We start from the raw sequence: 16130 nt of genomic DNA on the forward strand, positions 1-16130 counted from the left end.
TTCGGTTGACTTGTTGATTTTCACAGATTGTCTTTAATTGCTTGTGACAAGCCTGATATTTGGCACTTTGTACAGAGGTTAAAAAAAAGAAAGAAAACGTTGTGCATTGTAAAAGTCATTTTCATATGCACAAGTAGACGTGTCGATATCGGTATCGGAATATTCGCTTTGGTATTACTTGGTATCGACAAACACAACTATTGCCTTCGTAATTTTTAAAATTCCAATGTTGATCTTCATTTAAATCATTTAAAATATTCAGCATATACAATTTGACTTGTCGGAAAATTGAAAAAATAAGCCTAGACAAAATGTTATGTAATCAACCCTTTCGTAATTATAGCATAATTTCATATTCATTGTTTCAAATATACCAACCAGTGACAGATATTATTGTTTTTAAAGCCATATTGATGCCTTATTTAATTTATATTAGTTTTGTAACAGCATTTTATCCTGACCATTTTTACATTGTTGTACTTTTCCTATGATATTCAATAGAAATAATAAAAATAAACAACTATTGCCTTCGGGGAAATCGGAAAAATTGCTACTCAGTTCCAAACGTAAAAATAACTTAAGAACGCTTTTAAAACTACCTTCCGTTTTGCTGAGCAGTAGTTTTCTTTTCGTCATTTAACATAGTCTTTAAATAAGTATAAAAAGGTAAAAAAGACTCTTAAAAATAAATGCATCCTTCATGTTAAACATTGCTGTGAAAGATATCCTATTCTTTATAAGCGCTCTTGAATGCAGCATCAGCCCTCTGGTGGACGCATGTGTAAACATTTCATAAGAAGTCATGGCCGCCCCGTTGGTTAGGATTCTCTCAAGGGTGAGACTTGACATTATAAGCACAGTTATTTACACCTGACGTGTCTCTGCACAGGATTTAAATACATTTTTCTTCAGGACGAGTCTTTTATTCTTGAATCGCACACACGTGCAGTGTCTCCCTAACGCTCCTAACGTTGTTAGCCAACGTGCTAATGTTTGCTAAAGCTGAGACAACTTCAAGGGGGGCAAACAAATGCTTAATCGAGTAACTCGGAACGTTAACTCAGTCAGGCTGCGTGTCTTACTAAATGATTTGTGCTGTCGTTGGGTTTTCAGTCCTTTCGGCAGGTCTCCAGGCCGTGGGGGGCATGCCAGGCTGGATGGAGGAGCAGCTCCAGCAGATCTGCTCCAGATGTGGCTGCAGACCAGGCATCTGGGGGGGTCTCCTTCCCTCCTCTTCAGACATACTCAGAGGAGGAGAGCATGATGAGGGAAGCAGGTGAAACTGATTTCATGTTGCTGCAAACCGCATGCAAAGAGAAAGTCCTTAAACACTGGAAATTAAATGCACCAGTCTCTGGTCAAGCAAGTTAGCGATGGGTTGTAGCCACAGAGTTTCATATTTAAACCTCACACCGGTCCCTTAGAATTGAAGAAGCTACTTGAATGAGTCTTCTCAAAACCCAAAACATCCAGCTACTTTATTAAATGCTTTTTTAGATATTCATAAACACTGGTTTATTCCATGTTACTTATTGATTGAGCTTTTCCCCTCAGTCTTACAGTGAATGCTCTGTAAAGTTTTTCTGAATCTGAACTCTGTTTTGCTGTTTCACAGTGAAAAAATATGCACAAGAGTGCATCGCTCCACACGTGTCAAAGATGGATGAGAATTCTGCCATGGACGAGGAAGTGCTCAAATCCCTCTTCGAACAGGGCGTATGTAAATCATTTAATCACGAGCGAACGGGTGCGTTTTTGCAAGTAGTTTTTCATTACAGCAGCTCTTGTAATTTCTTCATCTTTGCAGCTCATGGGTATTGAGATTGATCCCGAGTATGGCGGCACTGGCTCCTCGTTCTTCTCGTCCATTCTGGTCATCGAAGAGCTGGCGAAGGTGGATCCCTCCGTGGCTGTTCTCTGTGACATCCAGAACACGCTGATCAACACGCTCTTCGCCAAACTTGGCACCGCGGCTCAGAAGGAGCGGTACCTCAGCCGACTGGCAACCGACATGGTGAGCAGGGCGGCGTTTTTCCCCTTCGCGCATGCAATTTCTACGTCTTTCTTGCTGAAATGTATGTTCCCCTGCGTTTCCTCATGTGCCCGTGAACAGATCGGAAGCTTCTGCCTCTCGGAAGCAGAGTCGGGGAGTGATGCTTTCGGCCTGAAGACGCGCGCTGAAAAACACAAGGACTATTATGTAATCAACGGATCCAAGATGTGGATCAGCAACGCCGAGCACGCGGGCGTTTTCCTGGTGATGGCCAATGTGGATCCTTCCGCTGTGAGTAGCACTTATTCCTGTTCTCTGTAAGTGTGCTTTCTATATAATGTTCACCTTTTGTGTGGTTTGTGGTGATGCTCTTTGGTACACGCAGACAATCAACAAGCTCTTTTATCATTACCAGGGATACAGAGGCATTACCTGCTTCATTGTGGACCGGGACACCGAAGGGCTTGAGATCTGCAAGAAAGAGAACAAGCTCGGTCTCCGCGCGTCCTCCACCTGCCCACTCAACCTGGATAATGTCAAGGTGCAGCCGAACATCCCGTGCTACACTGAGTCAGTGTCAGGCAGTGCACGCTAGGGACGTCCTGATCAAGTTTATTTGCCCCTGGTTCGTTTCGTATTCGAAACACCTGCCAATCTGAGTCCCAATCAGATCTTAGATAAACTTGGTTTTTCTTCCTTGGGGAGTCATAAAGGCTGTTCTTATCTCACTCGTTTTCTCCTCGACCACATGTCACTGTGCGGCTGCATTAAGTCTAATAAATAGAGCTGTCAAAGCAAAGGTAGAGAGGAGAGCTCATACCTTGAAATGGGCTCGTCCTCCAACGCCATAAACCCGTCCCTCTAATTCTGGTTTATGGCCGACCCGCAATAAATAAGCACTTAAGATTTGGCTGAAGCCCGATACCAAGCCAATGATTTACTTTCTTACTCTCTTTGTAGGTACCCGAGAAGAACATTTTAGGAGAAATCGGCCATGGTTACAAGTACGCCATTGGAATGTTGAATGAGGGCAGGATTGGAATTGCAGCACAGGTAAAGCGTGAGACACTTTGTTTGAATTATGTCTAAGATGGGAAACCTGCATTTGCAAACTTTGCGTCTGTGTGTTTCAGATGGTTGGACTGGCACAGGGCTGCTTCGATCACACCATTCCTTACACAAGGCAGAGAGTGCAGTTTGGAAAGCGTATCTTTGACTTCCAGGTCACTATCCGCAAGAGACTGTTCTTCTGCGTAACATTGACACTGATGCGGAGGACGCTGTGTTAGAGTTCTCACGTTTGTCGTTTACATTCCAGGGCATGCAGCATCAAATAGCCCACGTGGCGACGCAGATCGAAGCCGCTCGGCTGCTCACGTACAACGCCGCTCGGCTGAAGGAGGCAGGGAGGCCTTTCATTAAGGAGGCATGCATGGCGAAATACTTCAGTGCAGAGGTGAGCTTCCTGACGCAATGAATATAAGGCAATACAAGCATGTTCGCTTCTGTATCGGTGTCTACTAAGGCTGCTTGTCTGTGCTGTTTTTTTTTTGTTTTTTAAAGGAATGCCTTGGAGTATTTTTGTTTAAATTTAGCACAAACATTCACCTGAACTCAAGGATGAGTTGATTAGACTGTGGTGTCAAAAAAGGCCAAATTAATTACTTCACTTCTGGCACAAAAGTTCATCTTTGATCCAAGGCTGAACTAATTTGGTTTTGGTGTTCAGAGGACCTCACAAGCACATGTTTTTTTTCCCCAAAAGCAGCTTATGAACCCAATACTAACTGTTGGAGTTTCTTCAAATTTGCATCAAACTTAACTTAGACTCAAAAGGGAAGAGATTCAGATTTGGTTTTCAAAAGCTGCAGAGACTTCACATAACTCAACAAATTATACTCCAGTTATGAATAAGTTCCACCAGACTCTGAAGGGATAGTATGATATTCTTAATGTTACTAGGCCACTTTTCTAAAGTCATCTGGACAGATGTGGAGGTAAACGGCATCTTAACTAGTTGCTGGAAGTGTACAAATGTGAGGAAAACTTAAATAGTTCTCCTTTTATTTATCCTCTGACCCTCTGTAACTGTGCTTTGTCAGGAATCGCTTCTAATTAAACGTTATGTTCTGTTCCAGTGGCGCATCGTACTGCTCACATTAAGGTTCTTCATTAATATCTCTTGTTTTGTCTCCATCAGGTTGCGACCCTAACCACGTCTAAATGCATCGAGTGGATGGGAGGAGTAGGCTTCACCAAAGACTACCCCGTAGAGAAATACTACAGAGACTGTAAAATCGGTGAGCCTGACTCCACGAGTGCGACACATAAATATCGACTTGTGTTCGTTGTGTAAGTGAGGTGTAGTTTATGCAACTATGGAACGAACCGGTGAAGGCTGCGGGAAGGTCAGGTGTAGCCGTTTGTGATTGGACCAGAGTGGGGAGGAGAGAAGGCCTGATACTAGTGGCTGTAATCGGACCTTGCAGGAATTCCTGCCCCCCCACGCCCCCCACGCCTCCTCCCTCGAGTGCCATTATATCAGCACACAGCCAACCAAGAAAGCTGCCAGGGCGGAAAGTCACTTTTGCTTTCATCGCCACCATTTTGGCTCCCCAGTCGTCCAGCTGGAGGAGACCGAGACAGACCGAGCTGCATAATAACCCCCGTTGTCCCCCGGCGGTGAAAGCTGTAGATTCACGCACCGTGCAGGGAAATTTGATAAAGTGGAGCTTATTTTTTGCACAGCAGGAATTCGCTCTAATGCTTTTGTTTTGTCTCTTTGTGCAGGTACCATTTATGAGGGCACGACAAATATCCAGCTAACCACTATGGCCAAGTTCATTGATAAGGAATATGATTATTGAGCCCATATGACCACAGACTGAAAGCACCATTCTGACACTCCAATTAATCGGTGTAGACTTCTTGTTTCTAGACCTTTTTTGGAACTTCCTGTTAAGTAGCTGTTACTGATGATGTGGTGTAATGATGTTTTTACTTTATTTTCTGCTTTTTGTTTCTACTGAGGAGTATTAGAGCTTCTGTAAAAAAAAAAAAAAATAATAATAATAATAATTCTGGTGTTAAACTTTAATTTTGAGCAAAAGAAGAAGTCGTAAGTCTGACTTTAAACCTAAATACTGAATGAAAGTGATTATTCTGCAAGATTTTTTTTAAAAAAAGCTATTTGGATATTTGGATATGTTAATGATATAATCATGGATTTATTTTATTTTTTTTTACAGTGGCGCTAATCCTCTTGAGGTAGTTTTCCGTTACAAACACAGTGTTAATCACCTGACAAAACACTAGACTTGACACTAAACCTTCACCACCTCCTCCTTATTTGTCATCTTCTTATTGAGACATCGGGATCAGATGTGCAGAAACGATAACACACCTGATCCCTATGTTTCAATAAGACCGTCACCGTGAAAATGATCGATTTTCCCTCCAATATTTCAGTGCCTTCTAAATACTGAGATCAAGTGTGTTGTATCTGCAGGATGCTCTGTAGCAGCTGGATTGTAACAGTTCACTTATATGCTCCACACATACTGTACAGTGAGACATTTTACGTCATAGCAAATTACCTGTAAAGAACGATCTATCTGTAGTATTAAATGTGAAATATTCTGCCGTGCATCGGATGCTGTGATTTCAGGTTTATACCAATTCTCCTCGCTAGGTGGCAACATTTTCCTGAGTGACGGCAGCGCCGCTCCTGAGTTGAGTCAGCTCCTTTCTGAAAAGGCAGCCAATTACCACGTCTTTTAACAGCCTGTCACCTCTAATGATATTTTATATTGATTTAATTATGCCGGTGCTTCAGATGGAAAGAGCCCGCCGTGCGTAATTGACTCGCAGATGATTTTGCAGTTTAGACTGATTACGTTTCACACAGATGAGCTGCGTCCCGGCTACACAGACCCAGACCCAGAAAGAATGACATGTTTCTTGCAGGGCACTCGACATTGATTCATGCTTTATAGAGATTGGGAGTAAAAAAAAAAAAAAAAAAAAAAAAATGCAATGCTAGAGATTTGCAGGCCTGATTTAAATTATTAAGGAGTCCAGATTCCCATTGCCAGACAAATAAATACATTTATTGATTACACCACTCACTAGATTATTTTTTAAAAAAAACTAAACTAAATATTATGTCATATATGTCATAGCAGAGAATTGCTTGTGACCATAAGATTTAACTTTAAATGGCTTAAATACATAATATTTAGGGACACCTGTTGACACCCGTCCACATTTTAAACAAGTGAAAATTCACAAAATAAATTTAATTTTACTGAATTAGAGAAGAATTACTAATTGTCTCTCCACCTCCATCTTATCCTGTAAAGAAAAACTCCACTGAGCTGTAAACATTTCACTGGATTTAGTTCATCTCACAAGATGGAAATTAATTTCAGACACACACAGAATAAAATACACTGATACAAACGCCTCCAAGGTTTTCCCTGAAGCATCTGAACGCGTCAGTCACTGAATGCCCTTTCTTTTCCACTCTGACTCGTGAAGGGCCCCCGGTTTAATGAACATAATCTGGTGGAAGCGCGCAGCCATCCGCTTCTCACTTTGCCTTGGCAAATGCAGCTCAGCTATAGCCTCTTTCTCCGCCCCCATCTTTAACACGGCTATGAGACCTCTAATTATGCAAGGATTCAAGTAGCTTTTCACAAAACACAGTGTTGTCCTCCAGAGCTGGAGAGTGCTCCATGAGCTAAAAGGACAGGCTGCTTATTTGTAGGTTGAGCAAATTCAATTTGTTTGATTAGTTCTCTGCGTCTGCTTCAGGTTTGGTTTAAATGCTGAATCTTAAATGCTTTCCGCTATGTGGTTTTTGCAGGGACTCACAGCATCTAGTGTCTATCCAATTGGTGTAACTATTGAGGTCTTTATCTTTTTATTATTATTATTTCTGGCACAGTTAAAGGCTTAAATTCATGTCCACATGTTCTTTGTAAGGATTTTATTTTTTTTATTTTTTTTAAAAGATATTTTATACCAATTATCACCTAATCTGGGCACACTGGTTTACGTTTAGGCCTGTGTCTACATACTAATATAATCTGATTCATACAACCTCTAGTGCTGTGACAGAAATAGGGCTGTTGTCATCCTCGTGCATTAGATCACCTGCTGCTCTGGTGGGTTTGCAGGTTTTGTATAAAGCTGACGTGAAAAGACTTTATCACGATGGCAAGCATTCAATTTGATGTTGGCCTGCTGTAGCGCTTCCTGACTAATAAAATTACGCAGAAGTCAATGAGCTCCGGTCCAGGTGAAATGCACAGCGCGGATGAAAGAGAATCTATCTGAACCCTGTAAGCTTCGACGAAACCTGAGGGAAAAAACATTCAATCAATAAATGCTACATTGTTTTCTATGGAATATTAATATTTTTAGTTGCGGTTGTTGTTGTTTTTAGTTCATATGGCTCACATCTGTGCGTAAAATGCATGCGTAATTTGCGTAATCACCCCAATTTCATTATGCCCGTGTTTATGTGTGATAATCTGTGGACCATTTATTCAATTTACTGACAGGTGATTGTGGCTCGTGCACGCCTCCCCCAAAACCCGGAGACATTTTCCTCTTTAATCTAATTGGATGATAAGTGGGTGCGCACTGCACGAGCCCGGAGCCAAAACGCCTGCGCGGCCTTTTTCTTTGGAGTCTATTCTCGCCACAGCCCCCTCGCGGTTTCATCTCAAATCCTATTTGCTATTGTACCTGCCCAATAGCAGGGACCGAGCGCGTTTTAACTCGGATGGCATTTTTATTTCATCATTACAATCCGGCGCAAGTTGGACGCGGTGATCTCTGCGCTCTCGTGCCGATCACCCCTCTGGAGGAGCTGGACGCAGCGTTGAGCGTCTTTTTGTGTTTCTTCTTCTCTCTGACTCGCGTTATTTTGACACCAAAACCAGAAGATCCTTTTGAGGTGTTTTTACTTTGATACACATAGTTTTTGATGGTGATCCATATCGGACAGTAAGCGGTGATGGCAGACTCTGACACGCAAGAGACGCGCCAGCCGGCAAAGGATTCACCTTTTTCCATAAAGAACCTGCTGAACATTGAAGACAAACCAGCGAAGCCGAAAAGCATCCTCGGCTCGTCTAAAGGAGTTTTTGAAGGTAGCTTCTTTTCACGGCTCGGTGAATTGGCTCTCCCTCGGGTTGAGTTGCCCACACAGAGAATTGGATTATCTGCGCAGTATCTTGAAAGAGCATCTACCTGGTGGTATCCATATACGCTTGGGACGCATTTCAGGACTGGAGGTAAATATTTGTGCTACTTTGAATTCGAGTTTGTGTTTATAATTCCTAAAGTCTATCACAAGAAATACTCTTGATATCTTCATATTATTAGATTTGATAAAATGCAATTTAAACGAATTTAAATAAATTCTTTCCAAATCACAAATTCCCTTCCGAACATGAACATTTTACCCACTGAAAACTCTATTAATTCAAAGAACGATTTAAAGTACATTTAGTTAACGTATTTTAATGATTTCTACATATCGAATCTGAATTCCTTTTGCTAATATTTTTTTCCTGTAGGATCTGAAAAGATCAGCCTGAGGGAAGCATCACCGGCACCGCGCTCCCCGGATCTCCAAAAAAGTGAGCACGATGCCAAAGAGGAAAGCGCAGACGAAGACATCGCGCTGGACGAAAGCGACGCGGAAGAGCCAAAGAAAGAAACGGACCAGGATGACGACTGGAGGAGAAAAACCGACGAGCTGGACTCCGATAAGAAGCCCTGCCGGAAGAAAAAGACGCGCACGGTGTTTTCCAGGAGCCAGGTCTTCCAGCTGGAGTCCACTTTCGACATCAAGCGCTACCTGAGCAGCTCGGAGAGGGCAGGCCTGGCCGCGTCCCTGCACCTGACCGAGACGCAGGTGAAGATCTGGTTTCAGAACAGGCGGAATAAGTGGAAGAGGCAGCTGGCCGCGGAGCTGGAGGCGGCCAACCTGAGCCATGCGGCGGCGCAGAGGATTGTGCGGGTTCCCATTCTTTACCACGAGAACGGAGCTCCAGAAACGAGCGGGGGCCCCGCTACAAACTCACCGGGAAGCCAGTCACTGCTCACTTTTCCCCACCACATGTACTATTCCCACCCAGTCCCACTGCTGAGGCCTGTTTAACACTGACTGTGTCATAATATACACTGTACATATGTTTTTAAACCAGAGTGATTGACTGAGAAAATAAAATACAATTTTGTATATTTTGTAGATTAAAGGGACACTACTATTATTATTATTATTATTATTATTATTATTATTATTATTATTATTATTATATGTAACCATCCTTTATTGCTGAATTTCCCTTGAGCAGAGTCCCTTTTGCTCAGTTGCTCACATGGGAGGAACGATTATTGCATTGATATTATTATTATAAGTATGATACTGGTGAATCATATATTTTAATGTATTATTTTCAGAAAAATAGGCGTTTTGAACAGGGTTGTCGTCTATATGTATTTTACGAATATTTGTGTCAGTGTTTGTAGCTTAAAATGTGAAACTGAATATTTTGATATTTTCCAATATCGTGCAATACCGCTGGCTTCACATCAGGCTGCCAGGATTTGTCACCTATAGCTATAAAGAATTATCTTTGTTATAGTGAGGACAATCACGTGGTCCCTAAAAAAAAAAAAAAATATCCGGAAAACTACAGGTGATGCTGGCAATTTTATTTTATGATGCAGTACTTGGTTGACAGTCATTTTAAAGCCATGAAAGAGCCAAAATTTTTAGCTTCTGTTTTTGTGTTCGGTTTTCTTCTGTTGTTGTAAATGAAATTCTGTATATTATATGGTCTTACGCTCAGTAAAGGTTCGTTCCAAAAAGAAATGTATGGATCCTTACTGCAGTTGCGATGCACATGTTGTTGCAATCCTCTTATAAATTAGCACAGGTGTCAAAATGCTTTTAAATTAGTAAATAAACCGTGACCATTTATTTGTAATTTTTTTTTTTTTGTGATCGGAAAATTTGATGAGTTGCAAAGAACATTTTGAAAGAAAGATCGTTTGTGGGAACAAATGCTCGAACTAGTCCTTACCACAATGATGAAAGAGGTTCAGTGATCTCATGTGTGTTTTTTGAAATAATTAATTATTTGGCAGATTACAGTACTCTACAATTATTCTAAAACAATCGATCTACACTAGAAAAAGCTGCTAAGAATTGCAGCAGCAATTACAAGATATTTTTTATATTATTTATTTTTTAGTCCAGGATCCAGTCTTTTTAAATTAAAGCGTTCATGCAATTAAAGTTACATTTTTTGCTGTCAAATGAGAAGAGGACCGAACAAGGCTACATGTTACCTGGTGCTTTTTTCAGAGACATTTTATGGGGCAAATGTCTTCACCTTCATCTTCAAACCACAAAAAGAATATGAAGAAAGTGGTTCTAGCCATAGCCAATATATCTCCCTGTGGAATATGCTCTGCCAGTCTACCTGATGAAAATGTTCCTATCATGAGAATCTAGTGTAACCGAATCCAGTCTATAGCAGAATGCCTTAAAATTATTTTTTATGGTTTATTATATTTATGGTTTATATATATATAGCACATTTACTTTAGTATTACATGCTTTAACTATAATATAACTACATTGTGCCTAACTGATCATATAGTTAACCTAAAACACTAAGGTCTAAGTCATATTTGAATGTTTTCTTTTAACAAGACAAAAACACAATTTTATCAAGCACATTGTTGTTGTTTTTTTTATTATTATTAATATTGTAGCAGTAAGTCAAAAATTTACTTAGGTAATTTTGCCATTAGGCTAACGATATTCAGAAACTACTACTTCCTGTATAAGAAAGCGGACCTGTGTCACGTGATCTGTGTCCAGACAACGGAAACGCCCGTTCCGAGTTGAGATCAACCAATGAAATCTCAGGCGCCAACTTGAACATTTGATTCAACCAATCAGCGTCCAGGGGAGGGGCCTCGGTTCAGCGCTAACAGGAGAAGCTAGCTCAACGGAGCCACATTGCCTTCTAGCATTTTCTGTCCAATGCAAATACCCTATTTTTTTGTTACCAAACCAAAGCATAGGTCTTGTGAAATTAAAAAAAAGCACCGCTCGCGTTTGAACGACACCAAAGTGAAGCGGTAAGTGAATCGCAAGGGCTCGTAGTCATTGTGTTTAACGTTACCGTGCTAAGCTAGCGTTAATAGCAAACACCGGTGGAAGTGGGCTCGGTGTATTTGCTGGGTGTAACGGAATACTCCTTGTGGTCTATGTGAAATAAAAACTAATAGGACTTTAAAGCCACTAAGTGAAATCAGTGTTACACCACATCTACTAACAGGAAAAGCACGTAATTTAGCTGAAACGTTAGGACTAAGTAGTGGTTTTCTTTTGCCAGAGCTATGCAGGGAAGTCTGTGGATACTTGCTTCCTTAGTTACTTACTTATTATTAATTTATGTGGAGGGAAATTTGGTGTCCAGATGCTTCATCAGATATAAAAAGATATGAAAACTAACAGACTAGCTGGCCAATTCGCTCCCTGTTAATTGGCTAAAATGTAACTTGCTCCGTGTAAGGTCATTTCAGATCTTAAGCATCTATTATGAAGGGTGAGAATAAATGATGTAAATGTCCAAGATGTCAGACTCAGCTTTGTAGCACTTCCTAAGACTTTATCCGTGCGGAATATTGCATTGTTTATACTTCACATTGAAATGTCCTTCTTATGAGACATATAAATATGCATCAGCTGCAGGGTTGCAGAGCCTTAACTTGAAATTAAAAAAATGTTCTCTTGTGCAGATGACGGGCTCCAACGAGTACAAGTTGAACCAGGGACCAGAGGACAGCATCTCCTCTGTCAAGTTCAGCCCCAGCACAGCCCAGTTCCTCCTGGTTTCCTCTTGGGACTGCACCGTCCGCCTCTATGACGTCGTCGGCAACACCATGCGGATGAAGTACCAGCACTCGGCGCCGGTTCTTGACTGTGCTTTTTACGTAAGTTGCATATTCTTAGTTTGGGCTCCTTGCTGTCATGTCAAACCCACCCTGATCGCCATGCCAAACACAAAATATGTCACCTTTCACTTGCAGGACCCGACACATTCTTGGAGTGGAGGTTTAGACGCACAATTAAAAACTCACGATTTGAACACAGACCAAGGTATGGCACAAACCTGATGAGTGTGTAGCAATTAAATGTGACCTTCATCTTTATGTTTGAATACAGTGTTTTGAGTTTGTGCATTTATATTCGACAGATACAATAGTTGGATCACATGATGCCCCCATTCGTTGTGTGGAGTACTGCCCAGAAGTTAATGTCATGGTGACGGGCAGCTGGGACAGATCGGTTCGTCTGTGGGACCCGCGGACTCCCTGCAATGCTGGTACCTTCACACAGCCTGAAAAGGTAGAGCCATAGAGACACGCATGTTCTTATTTAAGACATCATTAAGATTATTTAGTTGCATCGGATCACAGTATGTTTTAAACGTAAACATTCTAGTTTCACATCTAAAGCTTTAGCTTTAATTGTATGTATTTATCATCCATAAATTGGTGGGTCATTTTAACATGAAACCTTATACACACATATATCAGATACTACTTTTGGCATTGCTGTTTTATTTTATTTTATTATTTTTTTTAACTCTGTCTGGACTCTTGCCCGCTGTTTTTGTGAAAGGTGTACACCCTCTCTGTGGCTGGGGATAAGATGATCGTGGGCACAGCCGGAAGACGAGTCCTGGTCTGGGATTTAAGAAACATGGGTTACGTACAGCAAAGGAGAGAGTCCAGTCTCAAGTATCAGACCCGCTGCATTAGAGCCTTTCCAAACAAACAGGTAATTTCAAACTGTACCCGGCTCTAATAAAATTGATAAACGTACATTTGCGTTAAGCATCGGTGGGTAATTAGCTCCCTACACCGCCTCGTATTACAGGTACAAATTTTAATATAAGGAAGCTGAATTGTAACCTCATATCTTCTGTCTCGGCTGCAGGGCTACGTCTTGAGTTCAATCGAGGGACGTGTAGCTGTGGAGTACCTGGACCCGAGCCAGGAGTTTCAGAAGAAGAAGTATGCCTTCAAGTGCCACAGGCTGAAGGAAGACGGAATTGAGCATGTTTACCCCGTCAATGCCATCTCATTTCACAGTGCTCATAACACCTTTGCCACAGGTGCGATTGGCTAGTTAGTACTTGATAAGGAATATTTGTTTCCTCGTTTTTTTTTTTCTGTAGTTGAGCCTTTCTGTTTTGTAAAGGCTTTCCACTGACCTTTAACATTGAGCTGCCAAGGTTACGTGCAGAGCCCAGTTAATATAGATCCATATCTCATCTGTAACGCAGCTTGAAACGTTTGAGGTTGACCTTGAGCCTCTCCTTTTACCAGGTGGCTCTGACGGCTTCGTGAACATCTGGGACCCTTTCAACAAGAAGCGGCTGTGTCAGTTCCACCGTTACCCGACCAGCATTGCGTCACTGGCATTCAATAACGACGGCACCATGCTCGCCATCGCCTCCTCCTACATGCACGAGAAAGGAGATATCAGCCACCCGGAGGACGCCATCTTCATCCGCCAGGTCACAGACGCAGAGACGAAGCCCAAGTGAGTCTTCCTCAGCAACAACACGGCACGGCAGTTTACTACCGCCTGAATCTGTAAGCATGTTCTGTTTACAAGGAGCACGTCCAGCTGCTGCTGCATTATGCTGATCTGTATCTCGGTCCGTCCACTTTTCAATATCCGACAGCTGAAAGATCCAACCCCCGGTATCATCTGCCGTTGTACGCCCGGTGACCAGACCAATGGAAAGTTGTTGGAGAATTTAATGCAATCCACTACAGCCAGACTGTAATAAATACCTGCACTGTGACATTTAAAATGTTTCTTGAAACCAGTCAGATGGTTGCTGATAGCTAGAATGTTACATTTTATGTTGCATTATTAAAAATATTAGTTGTAGTCGTTTATATAAGCAGTGAACCAAAAGCAGCTTAATGAAGCTACGTTTTTGGTTTCGTATTCAACATTGTCTTAAAGCGGGAATAAGTGTTTCTTTAGGTACACGTTGTGTCACAACCTTTAGATACATTTCTTTTAAATTTCTTATTGGGGTTTTGCAGACGTCTAGAGGATTTAGCTGGAGAGCCATCATTACTCCTGGAAGTAAAGGAGTTGGTACAGTCAGTATTAACAGTGTTGCAGGTTTACACACTTATCCTGCTCGCTCTACATTTCGGGCATTGTAGCGGCTCTTCCAAGAGGAATATTAAACATATATTTGTTGTTTTTACATTTCATGTTTCGATCTATAATGATTTGGACGACAAGTAGTGTTGATTGGGGCTATGTATAGAATATAATGGGTAAAAATAATTGTAGAAACAGGAAGTGACATAACAGTGACCACCAGTTGAACGGTCCAGTCAGAGTTGGGGAAAAATGAATAATAAGTACAGTATATACTGTATAGTCCCAAGGAAGTGTGGTGGGGTCACACATTATTTCTAAGTTGTTATTTAGTTATTTTTTTCACTAATCACCTGCTTACTATATTAATAACGTGGGTCTTTTCAATGCTCAATGCTGATTCGTCACCAATATTCAGCAGTGTTTGTAAAAAAAAAAAAAAAAAAAAAACTCCCAAAGTCGCTTATAATATGCGACGTGGCAACACTGATCCCCAGAAAAATGGTGCCACCCGGCCAATGCAAGAACATGGCAACACGTCGCCCATATTTATACAGTCTGTGATGCATATTGTACACAATGACTTCCTCAGAGGGTGGATCCAGCTGTAACAAACATCTGTTTTAGCTGATGTTTCTCCGGCAGATTAGGAAGTTTACACAATCTGCGACGTTCACACCATGAGCCACACAAGTAGGAATCGTCTTTGAGTCGTCGTTGAGTGTTTAAAGTGTGTGCGCACTTAAAAATGAACTGGTGCAGCAAACACACGTGATTGTTTAACGTGTCGTCGAAGCCTCGAGTTCAATGAGTTCGACCCAGTGGTGTTGAGCATCAGTTTGTCACTAAATATCGTTTTATCGCTTTCTCTGAAATTGACTCGTAACCTGATGCTTTTCCAACATTAAGCTTCTGTTCAGATATTTTATTGAGAGAAATGACACATTTATCAAACCCAGAGAGCACTGTGGTCTTTAATGTGACCTACTCCGTCTTCAACCAGTCTCCAGGTCGGCTGGTTTTGCTTCCACAGATGTGATTTGGTCGTCTCCGTGCATCGACGCAGTGATTCCTCAGCTCAATTAAATCTCTTCCTTTTGTTTTTGGTTTACAGGTCAACCTGAGTGCACCACGGTCTTTATCACATTGGGTTTATCTGCTGGCATCCAGTGCACCACTAACTCACCGGTTCCTGTTGTTTCTTTCCATTCCAGTACGCCTGTTATTACTCCTCTGTTGTAAGTAATGTTTGTTGGAATTTCTCTTCTGTCATGTTAAATATTTTATTGTTTCTTGTCTTCCTTGTTTTTTGGCGATTTATATACACCTCTTTGTCATTTTTTCTAGTCTTTGGATCAGTCTTTTAATACTGATGCTTCACTGTGTTTGACACTTGTTGTACAATAAATTCTCTCAAGTTTTGACAAATGGCTTGAAGTCGATTCGTGTTCCGGGAAAAGAAAAAAACGGTGAAATTCTAGGAATGTGTCGGGGCAGAGGAGGTTGTTCTCTTGATGATGTGTTGAGGGGAAAGCGAGGATCCTCTCGTCTTGCTGAGGGCTCCACTTGCACCCAGACACTGACCTTTGCTGATAGACATCAGAGGTCTGTGTCCTAAACCAGAACCTGCTTTATTACTGGGGGGGGAGTAAACTGGATGACCTGGCTGCAAACCACAGACAAGTCAAACCAAAGTTTCACACTTGCATAAAATAATAAAAAATAAATAAATTCTGATTTGAATTTTAGTTTATTCAAGAATTGTATGTAAAGTACACAAAATACACAAATTGCATTAAAGAGGATGACAGTGGAGGTTATTTAGTGCTCTAGTTTTTTTTATTTTTTTAAAAAAAAATTCATTATCATCGACTATCTGCTGCTTTGCGAGCTGCTACACTG

General features: G+C 41.3%; 3 protein-coding genes across 4 annotated transcripts; all 3 read left to right on the forward strand.

Annotated features, from left to right (window-relative positions):
- Positions 1 to 748: 748 nt before the first annotated feature.
- Positions 749 to 5639, forward strand: acadsb (acyl-CoA dehydrogenase short/branched chain). The gene is made up of 11 exons (XM_047609642.1): positions 749 to 835; positions 1114 to 1276; positions 1616 to 1716; positions 1808 to 2014; positions 2114 to 2284; positions 2409 to 2534; positions 2954 to 3046; positions 3127 to 3216; positions 3312 to 3449; positions 4194 to 4293; positions 4784 to 5639. Exons 1-11 carry the CDS (start codon positions 803 to 805, stop codon positions 4858 to 4860), a joined length of 1299 nt encoding a protein of 432 aa, XP_047465598.1. The 5' UTR covers positions 749 to 802; the 3' UTR covers positions 4861 to 5639.
- Positions 5640 to 5786: 147 nt separating this feature from the next.
- On the forward strand, positions 5787 to 9883 carry hmx3b (H6 family homeobox 3b). The gene is made up of 2 exons (XM_047609643.1): positions 5787 to 8298; positions 8584 to 9883. The coding sequence occupies exons 1-2, from the start codon at positions 8019 to 8021 to the stop codon at positions 9168 to 9170; spliced, it is 867 nt and encodes a 288-aa protein (XP_047465599.1). The 5' UTR covers positions 5787 to 8018; the 3' UTR covers positions 9171 to 9883.
- A 1099-nt stretch (positions 9884 to 10982) lies between these two features.
- Positions 10983 to 15652, forward strand: bub3 (BUB3 mitotic checkpoint protein). 2 transcript variants are annotated; one of them, XM_047608231.1, is made up of 8 exons: positions 10984 to 11167; positions 11831 to 12025; positions 12122 to 12191; positions 12289 to 12440; positions 12717 to 12875; positions 13035 to 13212; positions 13427 to 13643; positions 15343 to 15652. In XM_047608231.1, exons 2-8 carry the CDS (start codon positions 11831 to 11833, stop codon positions 15350 to 15352), a joined length of 981 nt encoding a protein of 326 aa, XP_047464187.1. In that variant the 5' UTR covers positions 10984 to 11167; the 3' UTR covers positions 15353 to 15652. The 2 variants fall into 2 exon arrangements, with proteins under 2 accessions (XP_047464188.1, XP_047464187.1); XM_047608232.1 differs by lacking the exon at positions 15343 to 15652 and having other exon boundaries at positions 10983 to 11167; positions 13427 to 13647.
- The last annotated feature ends 478 nt before the right edge of the window (positions 15653 to 16130 follow it).

Source organism: Mugil cephalus, chromosome 16, assembly GCF_022458985.1.
Source record: "Mugil cephalus isolate CIBA_MC_2020 chromosome 16, CIBA_Mcephalus_1.1, whole genome shotgun sequence".
Classification (NCBI taxonomy): domain Eukaryota; kingdom Metazoa; phylum Chordata; class Actinopteri; order Mugiliformes; family Mugilidae; genus Mugil; species Mugil cephalus.